The sequence below is a fragment of the Triplophysa dalaica genome, chromosome 5 (assembly GCF_015846415.1).
Source record: "Triplophysa dalaica isolate WHDGS20190420 chromosome 5, ASM1584641v1, whole genome shotgun sequence".
NCBI lineage: Eukaryota > Metazoa > Chordata > Actinopteri > Cypriniformes > Nemacheilidae > Triplophysa > Triplophysa dalaica.
This window is the reverse complement of record NC_079546.1, coordinates 13,859,982-13,875,019: the sequence shown is the minus strand read 5'-3', so window position 1 is coordinate 13,875,019 and position 15,038 is coordinate 13,859,982. Positions and strand designations below refer to the sequence as shown.

Sequence of the window (15,038 nt, the reverse complement as noted above, 5' to 3'; positions counted from 1 at the left end):
CAGTGGGGCTAGAACAAATTTGAGTTTTATCCAATTTCAAACTGAGAACATAGCTACAAGCAGCAATTAAGGGGCCAATCCCCCAGGATGCAGAAAGCATAGAACTTTCACAGATCATCTCCATATATATATATGCACAACACATGCTACACGGGATTGCTTGTGGTTTAGCAAGTCACGCCACTCAGCTGATATACTGCAACCGAGCAGCCATTGCAGCAACTTTACAACAGAGCGTCAAGTAACAAAATGGCCCAATCACAGTACGGTGTACATAAAAAACAGATAGCATAAATTACAATTGATTCAAGATAAAGAGTTTTTTTATTCAATGAGATTAGTTTAATGCGAGATAGAGACAATTTCACAGGAACAGTCAACTTTTAAGTGGTATTTCTCAAAAAACATTCCCAAGGGAAACAGAAATTTGTTCAGTCAATTTTATTAACCTTAGTCTAAGTATTTTACGATTTGTAAAAGAAATAGAGAAAAGCTGGTTCAGTTCCTTCTCTATATTCATTCGCCACGGCACAAATCCTCCCCGCCACGACTACAGTGACACACTGTTTCCCATTCATTCCTAATTTGTAGCAGTCTAAAGGTGCTGTAAAATTTTATTAATGTATGGGTTTTTATTAAAGTTGTCAGTCGCACTCACTATAGTTGTTGTGCTAAATAATAAATAATAACAGCCCAAGAACTGAGCAGGGAACACCCTGTTGGAGTTTGAGGTAGATTTATGGTTATGCATTGTGATGCAGTATTGAGTAAAATGGGAGGTAAACCAAGACGCTTGTCCTGATATGCCAGTATCAGAGAGGCGCATGAGTAATACCTTGTGACAGACGGTATAAAAGCTGAGATCAAGCAAGAAGTGCAGGGAAAGATTGACCGAGAGCAGTTTCAGTACTTATGGTTCGAGCAAAAATCTGACTGAAATATATCAAACAGGTCATTGTTTAATAGAAATGACTATTTCTATGACAGTTAAGTGGCAACTACATTGAAAGTCAATCCAGGGATTCCCAAATCAATATTGAAAATTGAGAATTGATTATAATTTATATTTCTTGCCCAACAGCATATCTGTAACTGTGGGACAAACCGTGACACAATTAGAGAGAAAAAAACAAGACCAAGACTATACACACTACAGTCTCAAAAGAGAGTAAGGACTAAAGTGGAGCCAAAGCAGTGGAGGGCTGAGGTGCGTATGAATGCATGAAAGTCGATGGCCGTAACAACAGCAAACCTCAGTAAATTGTGTTACATGATTCGTTTAAATACTTTTCTCCCATAAATCTTGTGTCTGAAAGGGAAACCCCTTAAACCTGCATCGGCCACGCATTTTCCCTGTATGTGGTGTTTGCAATGGTGCATGATGTTAGTTAATCGGTCCGATAGTGGTTGGCACTGGCTCCAGAATCAATGTGGTGGGAGTTTCTGGTTCACTGATGTGCTCTGGTTCACTTGGTCTATGGTGGGTACACAAGGTTGATGGATCATCCAATGCCACGAAGATGGGAAACCACAGTTCGTGAGTACCCACTCCATACACTCAGCAAAAATTATTTGAGTACACAGAAGTACTGGCCAGGGTAGCATGTAAGGCACACCATGTCTAAAACCATTGTATTCTGCAGTAGGAAAACTACTTGCTTTTTAATAAATAATATATATCAGATAACAAACTACTTGCACCTTAGCTTCGAGAGCACAGACAAAACCCAATTAATGTAGCTTTCAGAGACAGATACCAGCTCTTTAGGAACACAGTCATGTAAGACAGTTATGAGATGTAATACCGAACCACTTATACAACAACATTTCAGTTGTTGTTAAAGCAAATCAGACTGTCCGATAGTCCAGTTCAGAGCCATTGAGAGAGAGAGAGTTTCAACTCTCAACTCAACTCAACTTTATTTATATAGCGCTTTTAACAATTTACATTGTTACAAAGCAGCTGTAATGAGACACATTGAATACAAGTATGAATTCTAAAGCAGCCCCCCCGGCCAGGCCAGAACAATATGCAAACGGTGGTGCGGAACCCACAACTCCCATCGAGAAAAAAAACCTCAGGGGAACCCAGGCCCAACCAGGGGATTCCAGTTCCCCTCTGGCAAAAGCTGCTGCAACTGCACAAGCTCAACAGTGCTTGCACAACAAGGCTTAATAAAAATATAAAAGTTAAGGATTTAAGATTATCATTAACAATCTAATAGTATTTGAAATGTTGTAGGAAAAACAAAGTTGTCGCGTCCTTTATCCAGCTCTATCCTCTTAGCTCTTGTCAGGTCACCGCTTCCCATTCTCAGCTCTGCCATCAGGTCTGGGCATAAACTGCATCCTGCGGTAACCTTGGAACAAAGAGACAAGACTGGCTGAGAGTAGTGTACTGTTCTGCACTCTTTGATGCAACAAGTACATCATTTGTTGTTGGATGTGTTCCTGGTTCCGGTTGATCTAAATAATGCAGCCTAAATCCTCTGAGGATTAATATTATGGAGGTGTAGTGTATGCAAGATTAAAAAGATGAGTCTTTAGTCTAGATTTAAAATGACAGAGTGTGTCTGCTTCCCGGATCGTGCAGGGAAGAATATTCCAAAGTTTAGGCGCTAGATAAGAAAAGGATCTACCACCTGGACTTGATTTTGAAATTCTAGGTATTACCAACTGACAGGACGCCTGAGAGCGTAATGTACGTGGAGGTCTGTAATACAATAGAACAGGGGTTCCCAAATTTTTCAGACCACGACCCCCAATATTAGACTGCTGACGACCCGCGACCCCCCCCTCCTCCCCCTCCTTTCTCATCTTTGTGTTTTCCTCCGACAGCTTGTAAGGATTTGCGATTTGGTTACATACTGACAGAGCTAAAACAAAAAGGAACACAATCTCTAAGCCAGGCTATTTTATTAACAAATTACGGACAAAAACAAATACATCCCATAACTGTGAAATAAAGACAGAATACGAACAAGCTGCCTGTAACACGCATACAACAATAACTTTGTATTCAGAAAAAAACGCCTAATGTGATGGATGGGAGCTGTGCACGGAGCAAAGCAGATCGCCACCCGCAGATCATATTCCACCCGCAGATCATATTCCACGTTAAACCGTGAACTGTGTTTATTCTTAATGTCAGTGCGGAGAATGTCTTTTCGCATAAATACGTTGAGCCAAATTGCATGAGTACATCCAACGCGGCTTTCGACGACTGTGGATATTCCAGCGCAACAGAAACCCAGAACTCGAACAGTTCTATCAGCGCATCTTCCATATCTGATGCCAGATTATTTTCCGTGGTTACATTAAATGGTGACCTTATCCAGTCATATTGGTCGGGAAGTTTTATTTCCAGTTTATTTTAATTATCCTAAATTTATACTCGCATCATTACTACCTTTTTTAACATATACATTTTTTTTTTTTTAATTAAGTTTTTGTAAATCATCTCGCGACCCCCCGCCCCACTTTGGGAACCACTGCAATAGAAGTTCATTCAAATACTGCGGTGCTAGAACATGTAGGGCTTTATAGGTAATAAGCAAGATCTTAAAGTTAATGCGATGCTTTATAGGTAACCAGTGAAAGGATGACAGAACAGGGGTTATATGCTCATACTTTTTTGTACGTGTAAGAACTCGAGCTGCCGCGTTTTGAACCAGTTGCAGTTTTTGTAATAGGCCCGCAGGGCAACCACCTAGAAGTGCATTACAGTAATCTAGTCTTGATGTCATGAATGCATGAATTATTTCTCTGCATCTGACAGTGACAGCATATGACGTAATTTGGATATATTCTTAAAATGGAAAAATGCAATTTTACAGGTGTTGGCGACATGGCTTTCAAATGACAGAGTACTGTCGAATACAACGCCAAGATTCTTAGCTGATGACGAGGATTTTATGGGGCATCCATCAATCGTTAAGCAGTATTCTTGGTTGTTACGCATAGCAGTTTTCGGTCCAGTAAGCAACACTTCTGTTTTGTCCGAGTTTAGTAGTAAAAAATTGTTACTCATCCACATTTTTAAGTCAACTATGCAATCCTTTATTCGATGGAACTGCTGGGTTTCATGAGGCTTCGAGGAAATATAAAGTTGAGTATCATCAGCATAACAGTGAAAGCTAATTCCGTGTCGCTTTATTATATCTCCTAGAGGTAGCATGTATAATGCGAAGAGCAGAGGCCCCAAGACTGAGCCCTGTGGTACACCGTACTGGACTTGTGATTTGCGGGACACCTCATTGTTTATTGCTACAAATTGAAAACGGTCGGATAAATAAGACTCAAACCATTTCAATGCTATTCCGTTAATGCCGACGTAATTTTCGAGTCTATGTAGAAGTATGCTGTGGTCAATGGTGTCAAATGCAGCACTGAGGTCTAGCAGCACCAATAATGAAATACAGCCACGGTTTCGAAAACTAAGGTACAATTTTTCCGAAATTTTTTATTCATTAAAGGAGGCATGTATTAAAATCACAATTTTAACCAAAGCTTTTGTTATATAAGAGGGAATCGTATTCACGCGAAAATCATGGAAGTGTTAGAACATGAAAACGCCATTGTTACTGAGGTTACATCTGTAATTTACAACAGACCTACGAACGCCAGGTTCTGGAATGCACCTATCTAGGTTGAACACCGCATCCACAGAACAATATCAACAACTACTTCTCTAGCCCCACTCACTGGTTCGCCCATGACAGTTCTGAAGTAAAACAAGTTGGGCGGAACCAGATAGAGCGAGCAAGCAATATACAAACATGCCGTTAAAGATAGCTAAATATTGTGCCACCCCTGGTTGTGGAAGAATACAGTCGTTGCATAACCTTCCTTCGGATTCCAACATTAGTAAGTAGTAAGTAAGTAGCATTAGATCATGAAAATTACATTTCATCCAGTGTGTTATGTTATCGAGTTTGAAAGTAAGCAGAAGAACAAGAATAAACAGGGGGAAGTCCAGAAGGGGCAGGGCTGGGAGGGGAAGTCCTAGCCCTGGGGGATGCGCCAGAGCGCGGAGCCCAAGGGGCTCGACAGGGCTTGGCGCCGGCTGCTGGGCCGGCTGGACAGGGCTTGACCCCGGCTGCTGGGCCGGCTGGACAGGGCTGGACGGCGGCTGCTGGGCCGGCTAGACAGGGCTGGACGGCGGCTGCTGGGCCGGCTGGACGGCGGCTGCTGGGCCGGCTGGACAGGGCTGGACGGCGGCTGCTGGGCCGGCTGGACAGGGCTTGGTGCCGGCTGCTGGGCCGGATGGACAGGGCTTGGTGCCGGTTGCTGGGGAATATCCGCGGCCGGGCTGGCCGCTCGGACCCTCACATCCCCACGGCGCCCCCCCAAAAAATATTTGGGGCTTGACGCCACCGGACTCTGGACTATGGGGCTAAAGACCTCCGGACTCGGGACCTCCGGACTCGGGACCTCCGGACTCGGGACCTCCGGACTCGGGACCACCAGAACTGGGACCAAAGGGCTCGGGACCACCGGAACTGGATCCGCCGCACTCGCGACCTCCGGACTCGGAACAACCGGAACTGGGACCACCGGATTTGGGAGCACCGGAGCTGGATCCACCCGACTCGGGACCACCGGAACTGGGGCCCCCAGGACTCGAGCCGGCCTCCGGAGTTTCTTTCTCCAGGATCGGCTCACCGGCTTCAGAGAATCGGTGGAAGACACGGTTAGCTCCCTGTTCGAGGAGTCGGACGGGGAGTCCCACGACTCCCTCCATTGACGCCGTCTTTGGAGACTGGTGGATGGGGGAGAGGAAGAAGGCTGTGGGGAGAGACTCACGACCCCGATCTGAAGGGTACGACCCTCTGGAATCGAGGCTAGCCCCGTGGGAGAATCCAATCTGGATTGCTCTCTGGACCACTCACGATCCAGCAGGGTCTGGACAGTGTCCGCGAATCCCAGGGGCTTCAGCTGGCGCATTTCAGCAGGTCCTAGGGGCTCATCGAGGCAACTATTAAAAATTACCTTCAACTCTGCCTCGTTGAACCCCTAGGACCGCGCTGAAGCCAGGAAGTCCAAGGCAAAATCAGTTACGAACCTCCCCCGCTGCCTGAGGCCAAACATGACGTGGGCTTGGTGGCCTCTTGTAGCAGCGATCTCCCCTTCCTCCATTCTACCTGCTGGGTTCCTTCTTGGCGCGTTCATTCTGTTATGATAACTCAATGGAGAACCCATTTGCAAGGCAGAGACAGGCAGGACGAGATGGTAGGGGTTAACAGGGTATTTATTTAACAAGGAACACTATAACAAGAAGGCAAAACAAACAATACAATGGGGAAAACAATACAGGATAATTTAGACAGAACTCAAAGACACGGACGCACTAAACTAAGAAATCAAACATCTAATACAAACACTAGACTACACTTACAAGACACGAGAGTGATAGGAACTTGGGAGACGAGGAACTAAAACAGCAACAAGGCTTTAACAGGAATAGCAACAAACTTTCAGACAGCATGAAGCATCAAACAACTTACAGCAAACGATGACGCAGACCAGAGAGAGATGAAATCGTCTCTCTCCAACATGAAACAGAGGATCCTGTATGATTCCAACTCTAGACCAAGAAATACCTGACAAGGTGAGGTGGAATCATGACAGGTTACAATTCATTTTCATATGACAGCAAAGGAGTATAACCCCAGGGTTTTACTGTGCACGCGTCATTTCACAGAAGATTTTGCTTTAATAATCTTGGCACGTTCACTGCAGGATATGTTAAAAGACTATCCTTGAAAGAGGGGGAAATACCAACCTTAATTGGACATATTAACTCCACCGAATCGCAACCTGTAAGTGTGACTATTTCTTTTTGTCTGAACTTCAAGAAATATTTTTGTACCGCATGTCTGTGTTTAGTTAATTCATTTAATGCTGACATTAACTAATTCGCCGCCAGCCTTTTAAAAAAAGTTGCCAGCCTACGCCAGCATTTTTTACATTTTCACCCAAATTTAATGGCTCACAGTAAATTTTCTGTAAAGAATATATGGACAAACAATATGACAAATGAAAGAACAGAGTCTCAGCTTTTAAACAAAAGAAACCGTATTCTTCTATCTTCATTTGTTTGTTTTTATCACTCCGTAGATGTGGGTAGGTTTTTTGTCACAGATTCCGCCCAGATTACACTCAAAACAATCATTAAAAACCGCTAAAACATAAAACATCGTTCTAGGTTCTGGGATTCTGTACTTTTCTCCCAAGGTGTGTAATAGCGCCACCTGCTGTACAACAGTACAAACACAGAATGCCGTAAAAACTCATTACAGTTTGTTTATCAAGCTATGAACTTGGCTTAATTAAGTGTTACCTATTATCTACTATCGTCTTTGGATGTTTCTTCGTCAGACTAGGGCTCAAACTTGTACGGAAAAATCCCGCCCTCTCCATCTATACGCTGTACGAATTCACAGAAGGCTCCACCTACGCAAACTGCTATCCAATCAAAGCAGTGCGCATTTACTCAATCCGTCACGCCCATTAAAACCGAGTATTTGTAGAGCTGGCCTCAAAACCTGGGTAGAATATAGCCTATTACTTCTTGATTTTTATGTTTCTGAATGACACAAACGTCATAACTAAACCTCAAACAACAGTATAAAACACTAAACAAGGCCAGTTCATGAGACCTTTAAACTTCTTTCATTTTTAAATGGGTTAAAAGTTCACCTCAATCGTTCTGTTTTACTCCAGCTCCATGCATTGCTACTTCCGGGAAATATTGAGAGGATTCATGAACCACCATTGCTGTGAAAAAACTGTTTGATTTTGCTCTGTGGAACCTGTGTGACTGGATGTCGTTCAAATTTTCTCTTTGAGAAAACTACTACAATGCTGGACTTAAGACGTGTGGTAGTGGACTTCCCCTGGTCATTTTGGCAGGGAGCTACAGAGCATCTAAAAGAGCAAATTTCTCACAGTTGCGGGTATATCTCGCAGCTGTGTTCCAGGGTATGACAGACTCATCCCAGAGTCTGACGGATTACATTCATGAAGCTACTTCTAATCCTAGAAACATTGTTTACATTACTTAGATCAGTTTAACAACACTGATTCGAGAAGTATGTGGCAAGGAATTAACACCATCACAAACTTCAAGGGAAATAAAAACTCTGCGGAAAACCAAGCTGCCTCACTCCTTGTTGAGCTAAATACTTTTTATGCTTGTTTCATCAACGGAGCAGCAGTGGAGAGAGTAAGCTGCTTCAAGTTCCTAGGAGACTAGGAAGAGACTCCAGCCACCCAAGTCACGGTCTACTCTCACTGCTACCATCAAGAAAGCAATACCCTCAGTACCCGCACCAATAGCCTCAGAACCCGCACCAGCAGACTAAGTGACAGCTTCTTTCCACAAGCTGTCAGACTTTTGAACTCTTGATCTATCTTCACAATCTATCAATTAGCACTGCACTTTTCCTCACACTGGTCTGCCCCAATATTATTATTTATATAAGCCATCTTATATAATATATAAATATTAACTCGCCACTAACTGACAGCTATTTGCATATTTTGAGATCTAAATCTGCTGCTACCATGTAGTTACATGAATTAAGATTTTGTTGATTATGTGTGAATGTTGTATTGCCGTAATTGTATGTACACAAAGATGTATTGTGTAAATTGTCCTGTCAGTGTTATAGCTGCTATATTGTTTGGAACGGCACACAAGATTTTCACCAACACTGCACTTGTGGTTGAGTGACAATACAAGTCATTTTTAAATTAAAAAATTCATTTTTCAGTTATCTGCAGACAATAGTTAAAATGCTTATAAGGAAACTTGACTAGTCAGGATCCAAAACAATTAACACTTTTTAAACACTTTTATCTTTGGACAAGTAATAATTGTACTCAGACAAGTGAATGACAAATGTACTTGTCCGAAATACAACCACATGACAATGCTTAATGTCAAGCAATGCTACTACTTATCTCAAATATAATATAACATTACTGTTAATAGAAAATTAAACCACAGGTAAGTTTTTTAGCAAAAAATAAATAAGAATCTTACCATCTACACAGGCTGGTCTGGCTCTCGTTGTCCCAGCGATCTGTCCTTTCTTACATGCACAGCGAGCTGTCTGTCTGGCGATTGTCCTGCGTGGTTGACTGCTGTCTCTGTCTAGAGTGACAATCTCACAAGTGCCTGCTGCTAACTGACCTACAGAACACAACCAGAGACAATACAAGAGTTTAATGAGATGCTACACAACACAGCCTTATCTTTTGAATTTACTGCAGAAAAATGACCATAGCATTGGAGACTAGTTATCCGATTCTGACTTGTTATCGGAGTCTCCTGGATATATTTATCCATAGTTTTTATTTAAATGTGAAAATATGTTTTTATTGAATTTTTTATTGTTGTCTCGGGTAAGGGTTCTTCAGTGATTAGTTACAATCAGAACCATTGAAAGAGAGAGTTGTAAAACTCCCATAGACCTCCATTGGAATAATGGAATGTGGAGGTAATGTCATGGAGCTTTCTATTGTTCCAAACACTGCACTGAAGCCCATTCATTTCACTGTTTCCCAAACACATTTGCTGGTAAGTTGATAAAATACATCTCTATCAAACTGGTATATTTTATAATGATGCTTATTAAAAATATTGCTTTTCTGAAAAGTCGCTTGTATGTCTGCGTGATTGTGTGGATACGTGTGGTTAAATGATTTTCTATGAAGACTTCTCATTAAATGAAAATGTTATCAACCCCCTCCCTATATACAATACAATGAAATGTATTACTTATGTAACGCACTGCCAGCGACCACAGATAAGAGATATCCACAAACAATCCTTTTAAAGGGGCGAAGAATTAAGAGCGAGCAAGCTATAAAAATGGCGTTAAAGATTGTAAAATATTGTGGAGTCAGTGCCTGGTTGTGGAAGAACACAGTCGCTGCCTAGCCTTCCTTCGGATTCCGACATTTGTAATGCGTGGTTGAAGTTTACTTGAGGTTCGAGCACATGTGGGTAAAACATTACCGCAGAGTCCATTGTGAACAAGGCAGAGGACGACAATGGATTTGCAGAGATTGCACAGCAATCTTATGTGAGTACAACATTTTTACATTTACATTTAGTCATTTAGCAGACGCTTTTATCCAAAGCGACTTACAAGTGGGGTAGATAATGGAAGCAATTAGGACAGCATAAGTACAACAAAAGCATAAGTGCAATCAAAAAGAAGACTAGTCTCATATAGCCTAACACAGTATACGGAACCATTCATTCAAACATTTTTTTTTTTTTTTTTTAAGAGTAGAGAAGAAAAGAGTAGAGAAGAAAAGAGTCAGAACAGATCAGTCAGATGTTGGCGGAAGAGATGTGTTTTCAGGCGTTTCTTAAAGATGGCTACAGAATCTGCATACTTGTAGCAGTGGGCAGATCATTCCACATAGGTGGAACCGATCCGGAGAAGGTGCGCGAGAGAGATTTTTTACCTTTATGGGATGGCACCACAAGACGTCGTTCGTTTGCAGAGCGTAGGGATCTGGCGGGTATATATGTCCGCATTAGCGATTTAAGATAAGGTGGTGCAGAACCAGTAGTGGTCTTGTAGGCCAGGAGCAGAGTCTTGAATTTGATGCGAGCGACTACGGGAAGCCAATGTAGCTTAATGAGTAGAGGAGTGACGTGTGCTCTCTTTGGTTCATTAAAGATAACTCTGGCCGCAGCATTCTGGATCATCTGTAGAGGTTTGGTTGTGCAAGCTGGAAGTCCTCCCAGTAGTGCATTGCAGTAGTCCAGTCTGGCCAGGACAAGAGCCTGGACAAGGATTTGTGTAGCATGCTCTGATAGGAAGGGTCTAATTTTCCTGATATTGTAGAGGATGAATCTACAGGACCGGGCGGTGCTGGCAACTTGATCCGTGAAGTTGAGCTGATCATCGATCACCACTCCCAGGTTTCTTGCTTTTCTGGAAGGTGTGATGGTTGATGAGCCCAGTTGAATGGAAAGGTTGTGATGAGTCTTCGTGTCAGCCGGGATTACAAGCAGTTCTGTTTTTGGAAGGTTCAGCTGCAGGTGATGGGCGTTCATCCAGAGCGAGATGTCGGCTAGGCAAGCTGAGATGCGTGCAGAGACAGTCGGATCGTCAGGGCGAAAAGACATGTAGAGTTGAGTATCATCCGCATAGCAGTGATAGGAAAAGCCATGTTTCCTAATGACAGAGCCAAGGGATGTCATGTATACAGAGAATAGCAACGGACCAAGCACTGAGCCCTGAGCCACACCTGTGTCGAGATGATGGGACTCTGACACCTCACCTCTCCAAGATACTCTAAAGGACCTACCCGAGAGGTAAGACCTGAACCATTGTAGCACCATTCCAGAGACCAGAGATTGCCTTGAGGGTGGACAGGAGGATATGATGGTTAACGGTGTCAAAGGCGGCAGATAGATCTAGTAGGATAAGAACAGATGAGTTAGAGGAGGCTCTTTCCAGTCTCAGGGCTTCAATAACAGAGAGCAGCGCAGTCTCAGTGGAATGACCGCTCTTGAACCCAGACTGGTTGCTGTCCAGGAGGTTGTTCTGGGTGAGGAAAGATGAGAGCTGGTTACAATCAACACGTTCTAGAGTTTTAGCAGCGAAGGGGAGTAGGGATACTGGTCTATAGTTTTCTAACAGTGCAGGATTAAGAGTAGGCTTCTTTAGTAGTGGGGTAATACGGGCCTCTTTGAAGAGTGTAGGAAATGTGCCAGTGGTGAGAGACGAGTTGATAATGTGAGTCAGAGAGGGAACAACCGATGGAGAGATGGCCTGGAGGAGATGGGTGGGGATGGGATCTAGAGGGCAGGTAGTCGGGTGTTTGGAAGAAATTACCTTGGAAACTGCCTCTTCAGATAGGAGAGAGAACGAGGGGAACAAGCATGTGTCGGGGGATTGACTGTGGTCAAGAGGCGGTGGCGCAGAGAATTGATTGCTGATGGTGCTCGTTTTCTTTACAAAGAACGATGCGAAATCGTCAGCTGTTAAGTCTGATGGAGGTGAGGGGGAAGGCGGGCAGAGGAGAGCAGAAAAGGTTTTAAAGAGAGTATGAGGGTCAGGAGAGTTGTTGATTTTAGTGTGGTAGTATTGGGTTTTCGCAGAGGAGACATCCGCAGAGAAGGAAGAGGGAATAGACTGGTAGAGAGAGAGGTCAGTGGGTTCTTTTGATTTGTGCCACTTTCTCTCAGCAGACCTGAGAGATGTGCGATGCTCACGGAGAACATCAGATAACCAGGGGGCAGAAGGAGATGCACGAGATGGTCTAGATCTAAGAGGGCATAAGATGTCTAAGCAGGAGGTTAGTGTGGAGCAAAGGGTGTTGGTGGCAGTGTTAGCATCAAGGAGAGAGAACTGTTTAGCGGGTGGGAGAGTAGCAGAGACTGCAGAGGATAAGCGGGAGGGAGAGAGTGATCGTAGGTTGCTTCGGAATGTGACCAGTGGGGAGGCATGTGTAGTGTCTGGAGAATTTTTTTGGGGCATTTTTCGCCATTCTTTGTTGTGCATTTGCTTGAAATCATTGATTATTGATCAATTACATGTTCAATGTAATAAGTAATTTATCATTGAGAGATGTACTGATTGTCATGTAAGCATGAAAAACATATGAATGAGGTTCACTCCCCCTACTAGGCAATCTGAACTGTCCCCGAGCATGATTGAACCCCAAAGCCCGGATCATTTGACTAGTGTGATCGCTCTGTATCGTGCACGGGCATGGTTCGTTTAGTGGTCCCTGGCTCCCATGGCAGAGGTGGACCAGAGCACGGTATGGTTGGGCTCCATCGTGGTATAGATGCAGTATGAGCACGAATTGCGCCAGAACGCAGAACTGAATGCATGACATAAATTATGCCACTGTTTCACGAGTTTGACTATGCAGATAATTACATAGGAGCGTTGGTAGAAAGGTATGCGTATTTGGCGTGCTGTCCAGGGAGCAGGCCCCGAGCTCGACGGTTCAGCCGAACCCGGAGCACTCCCCCCCCCCCCGATCGGGGCGAGTGCACAGAGCTCGGAACCGGCCGGAACCCAGTGCACATCCCCTGGGTTTTTGTGGGAGCAAGATGGCTCAAGGAGAGGAGCCGGTGTGGGATTCTGAAAGCTTATAGAGATGATGCAGGTCAGAAGGCTTGTCTTTTTATAGGAACACTGCTTTGAGCTGGTTATTTAGATGCAGTGATTTCTGATTACAGATCAGCTCGGCTGATTATCTGCTACGGCTCCTCCCGACCTTTGTTAAGTTAAACATCATTTAAATTCCTCCCTGAAAGTCAATGTTAACCGTAAAAAACTCATAAACCTCGCACTTACACGTGCAGTGGTATTTCATCTCATCCAAAACCACTCCGGGTTTTTTAAACATAATCCGACGTATGTAACGATAGACTTTATGATAATAAAGTATGAGAGGGTGATTTAAAAGCATGATGAGCCGCTTACTCTTGTATCGCTCTCGTATGACAATCATATATTTTAAGGACACCTCTAATAAACCCCAACCTGAACATTGCGATGGATACTGTTATGCTCAGAGTGATCACTTCATTTCCGTTTGCTTTGTAGTAGTTCCATCGTAATGATGAAAGCATGCCCCGGTTTGGATGGTATAGAGCAATGTGAGCACAGGCCAGTGGGGGAGTGGGGATGGGGGCAATCACGCTTAGCCACAGTTGAGATCAACCGGGACACAATGGAACAATGGCACCAAGCCCGGTCCAGCCGCCGGCACCAAGCCCGGTCCAGCCGCCGGCACCAAGCCCGGTCCAGCCGCCGGCACCAAGCCCGGTCCAGCCGCCGGCACCAAGCACGGTCCAGCAACCGGCACCAAGCCCGGTCCAGCAACCGGCACCAAGCCCGGTCCAGCAACCGGCACCAAGCCCGGTCCGGCTGCCCAGCCGCCGTCAAGCCCGGCTGCCCAGCCGCCGTCAAGCCCGGCTGCCCAGCCGCCGTCAAGCCCGGCTGCCCAGCCGCCGTCAAGTCCGGCTGCCCAGCCATGGTCCAGCCCAGCAGTCCTGCAGGGGACAAGAGCAGTTCCCCCCAGGACTTCCCATGTCAAGTCCCCTGGGGCTCCGCGCTCTGGCGCGTCCCCAAGGGCTTGAACTTCCCCACCCAGCCCTGCCCCTTCTGGACTTCCCATGTGTCCTCGTTTGCCCCCGCCCCCCCTCCCTTGTTTGTTGTTTTTGTTGTCTCACCCCAACCCATTTGTTATTATATCTTGTATGCCCCTTGTCATGTTCTCCTTGTCTGTCTGGTTTTTGTCTGTTTCCCAGTCGGTCTTGTCCTGTTAGTTACCCCTTGGTGAACGCCTGGAGGCATTCATTTAAGGGGGGGCTTATGTCATGGTTCCACTACCATGTCATGTTTTATTCCTGTCTCAAGTGGAGCCATGGCATTGCCTGATGGTTTTATGTGGGAAAGACCTAGTTCTTTCTCGTGTCTTGTCATTGTTCCCTACATCTCGTTCCTCGTCAGCCTCTCCTTAGTGCTAATCCCCAGCACCTGTTGCTCGTTATGATCCTGTGTTTGTCTCCTATAAAGAGTCCTCATGTTTCATTGTCCTGTGCTCGTGCATTGTTTGCTGTATGCTGTACATGTCAATGTCCTTGTACCTGTTGTTACCTTGCTCCTGTTCCCTGTATAGTAAGTGTCAGTTTAGTGTTTGTTCCAAGTGTTTGTTTTCTTAGTTTTAGTTTAGTAAGTCAGTGTCCTTGTTTGTTGTTTAAGTATATATATTCCTGTATTGTTTTCCCCCATCGTGGGTTTTTGTTTTGCCTGTCTTGTTTTGTTGTGTTTATTTGTTAATAAACATCCCTGTCACATCTACCGTCCGTGTCTGCCTGCAATTGGGTTCTCACGCCATATCTCACATTGAGAATCATGACAAAAATCATTAGATCATCTAAATCAACAACATGCATGCTAGACCCTATACCTACAAAACTACTGAAAGAAATGCTCCCAGAAATTATAGATCCTCTTCTTAGTATTATTAACTCATCTCTGACA

The 15,038-nt window shown here is 44.4% G+C and overlaps 1 protein-coding gene across 3 annotated transcripts in view; it reads right to left on the bottom strand.

The window, feature by feature from the left end:
- tafa5a (TAFA chemokine like family member 5a) overlaps positions 1-15,038 on the bottom strand; it is a 117,070-nt gene that overhangs the window by 27,991 nt on the left and 74,041 nt on the right. For all 3 annotated transcript variants that reach the window (XM_056748817.1, XM_056748820.1, XM_056748818.1), the window contains exon 2: positions 9,050-9,199. In XM_056748817.1, coding sequence (XP_056604795.1) covers positions 9,050-9,199 — 150 coding nt within the window. The remainder of the gene's footprint in view (positions 1-9,049; positions 9,200-15,038) is intronic.